Genomic DNA, 2,641 nt, shown 5'->3' on the forward strand with positions numbered 1-2,641 from the left:
ATTCCACGCTTAGTAAAGACTGTCTCCCTTTCTAGGTCAGCTAAGATTTTTTTAACTTTAATTCTCTCCTTTTAATTAAAGAGTGAGAAATACTAGGGATCCAAAGTAAATAATTACTTTATTCACCAGTTTCTAAAATTAGCACTCACTCAGTGTGTTTGTGGAGATATGTTTATATATATATATAGAGAGAGAGCCAGCCACTGAGTATACAGAGATAAATACATTATAGTTTCTGTCCTAAAGAGATTATAATCTAGTGTGAAAAGACAAACTTATGAAGTGGTTGCAATGTGTTACAAGTATATGCTAGAAATCAATAGAGGTTGAATCAATTGAGGTGAATTCAATTTTAGTATATGAGACAGGAAGGCTTGAAAGAGCTGAGAATGATGAAGAAAAGTGTATTCCAGGTAAAAGAGCAATGTGACCCACAACGTGGAGGCAAAGGTAAATGTAGCAGGAGCAGAAATAATTCTGCCTGCAGGAAAATGAGATTTAAAGAGCAGTTAGAGAACAGATAGTAACATTTCTGTTAATTGACATAGGTGAGGTTATGAGGGCCTGATGTGCTGTAATAAGGAGGCTCTATTTTATTCTTGCGGACAGTGGTTTTAAGCCTTATTTTTTCAGTAGGGAAATTCTTCAGTGGAAGTTGTCTTAGTTAAAATTTAAAACTATTGCTATAGGTAATAAGAGGCTTAAAGTGATAGTGATTGGGAATGCCTCAAAATAGCTCCACTTGATTAAGAATGGAAAATGACTTGAAAAAAAACGTCAGCGTGTATCAGGAAATACCTCAGGAAGGGGCAAAAGTGGCTTCAATTCTAAGAGTGGACAGCGGGGATCTTCCAAGTCTGGAAAGTTGAAAGGAGATGACCTTCAGGCCATAAAGAAGGAACTGACCCAGATAAAACAAAAAGTGGATTCTCTCCTGGAAAACCTGGAAAAAATTGAAAAGGAACAGAGCAAACAAGCAGTAGAGATGAAGAATGATAAGTCAGAAGAGGAGCAGAGCAGCAGCTCCGTGAAGAAAGATGAGACTAATGTGAAGATGGAGTCTGAGGGGGGTGCAGATGACTCTGCTGAGGAGGGGGACCTACTGGATGATGATGATAATGAAGATCGGGGGGATGACCAGCTGGAGTTGATCAAGGGTGATGAAAAAGAGACTGAGGGAGGAAAGGATGACAGAGACAGCGCCAATGGCGAGGATGACTCTTAGGCACATAGTGGGGTTTAGAAATCTTATCCCATTATTTCTTTACCGAGGTGCTTGTCTAAGGTCAAATTTTTCACCAGATCCTCTCCCCTAGTATCTTCAGCACATGCTCACTGTTCTCCCCATCCTTGTCCTTCCCATGTTCGTTAATTCATATTTCCCTGCGCCTAGTCCCATTTTCACTTCCTTTGATGCTCCTAGTAGTTTTTGTTAAGTCTTACCCTGTAATTTTTGCTTTTAATTTTGATACCTCTTTATGACTTAACAATAAAAAGGATGTATGGTTTTTATCAACTGTCTCCAAAATAATCTCTTGTTATGAAGGGAGTACAGTTCTTTTCATTCATACATATGTTCAGTAGTTGCTTCCCTAACTGCAAAGGCAATCTCATTTAGTTGAGTAGCTCCTGAAAGCAGCTTTGAGTTAGAAGTATGTGTGTTACACCCCAACATTAGTGTGCTGTGTAGGGCAGTTCAACACAAATGTAACAATGTATCTTTGTGAATGAGAGTCGGCATGTCAACTGCATCCTCTAGAAAAATAGTGTTATAGTCTTAAGATTTGTTTTCTAAAGTTGATACTATGGGTTATTTTTGTGAACATCCTGATGTTTGGGATCCTTTTTCTTCAAAATAAGTCCTTATTAAACCAGGAATTTGGAGGGGAAAAAAAAAAGAAAAAGGATAAATATGGAGGGAGAATGAATTGCAGTATTTTAGGTAAGAAATGAGAGCCTGGATTAGGGCAATATTAGCAGGGATAGAAAATATAGATACAGTATGGTTAGGAAGCAAGATGGCAGAATAGAAGCCTACACCCTTTGTGTCCCCCAATGACCTCATGAACATCAAATGTTAACAAAAAGATCCAAAATCATGTGAATACTCACAGAACCTGGTTTAAATATCATGCCACTGAAAGAGGCACTAGACGAGGACAGAAAAGCCAGTTTTGAATCACCAATGCCACTCCTCCCGCATATCCTGGCAGTTGCCCTGCCATGTGAGAGTCTGGACACTTGGCAGAGCCCTAGCTAGAGGGGAAACACCCCTCCAGGCAGATGTAACTTGTGTTTTTTGGCAAGTCTTGCTGCAGCAGGCCAAAGTTCTCTCGGGTCCTAGGCAAACTTGAAAGGTAGCCTGGGACACCAGGACTCAATTTCCAGGCAACTCCTAGCGCTGAGGTGGTCTTGGAGCCTAGGGATGGCATGGGATCTAGGGAGATACTGACTAGGGTGGCTAAGGGAGTGCTTGTGCCATGACTTCCCCAACTCCAGGATGCACAGTTCACAGCAACTAAAGTGACTCCCTCCTTCTCCTTAAGGACAGGAGAGGGAAGAGAAGAGAGGACTTTGTCTTGCATCTTGGATATCAGCTCAGCCACAACAGGATAGGGCCATAGGCAGAGTCATGAGGCTC

At 40.9% G+C, this 2,641-nt stretch overlaps 1 protein-coding gene across 1 annotated transcript; it reads left to right on the forward strand.

Annotated features, from left to right (window-relative positions):
- Positions 1–776: 776 nt before the first annotated feature.
- LOC116532729 (heterogeneous nuclear ribonucleoprotein C-like) lies at positions 777–1,649 on the forward strand. Its single transcript, XM_032252179.1, has one exon. It carries the CDS (start codon positions 986–988, stop codon positions 1,223–1,225), a length of 240 nt encoding a protein of 79 aa, XP_032108070.1. The 5' UTR covers positions 777–985; the 3' UTR covers positions 1,226–1,649.
- Positions 1,650–2,641: the final 992 nt, after the last annotated feature.

The sequence above is a fragment of the Sapajus apella genome, unplaced genomic scaffold (assembly GCF_009761245.1).
Source record: "Sapajus apella isolate SASKATOON/1434 unplaced genomic scaffold, GSC_monkey_1.0 scaffold3, whole genome shotgun sequence".
NCBI classification, from domain to species: domain Eukaryota; kingdom Metazoa; phylum Chordata; class Mammalia; order Primates; family Cebidae; genus Sapajus; species Sapajus apella.

Coding starts and splice junctions, on each gene's coding strand:
- LOC116532729 (XM_032252179.1), top strand. CDS start 986: ATGAAGAATGATAAGTCAGAAGAGGAGCAGAGCAGCAGCTCCGTGAAG.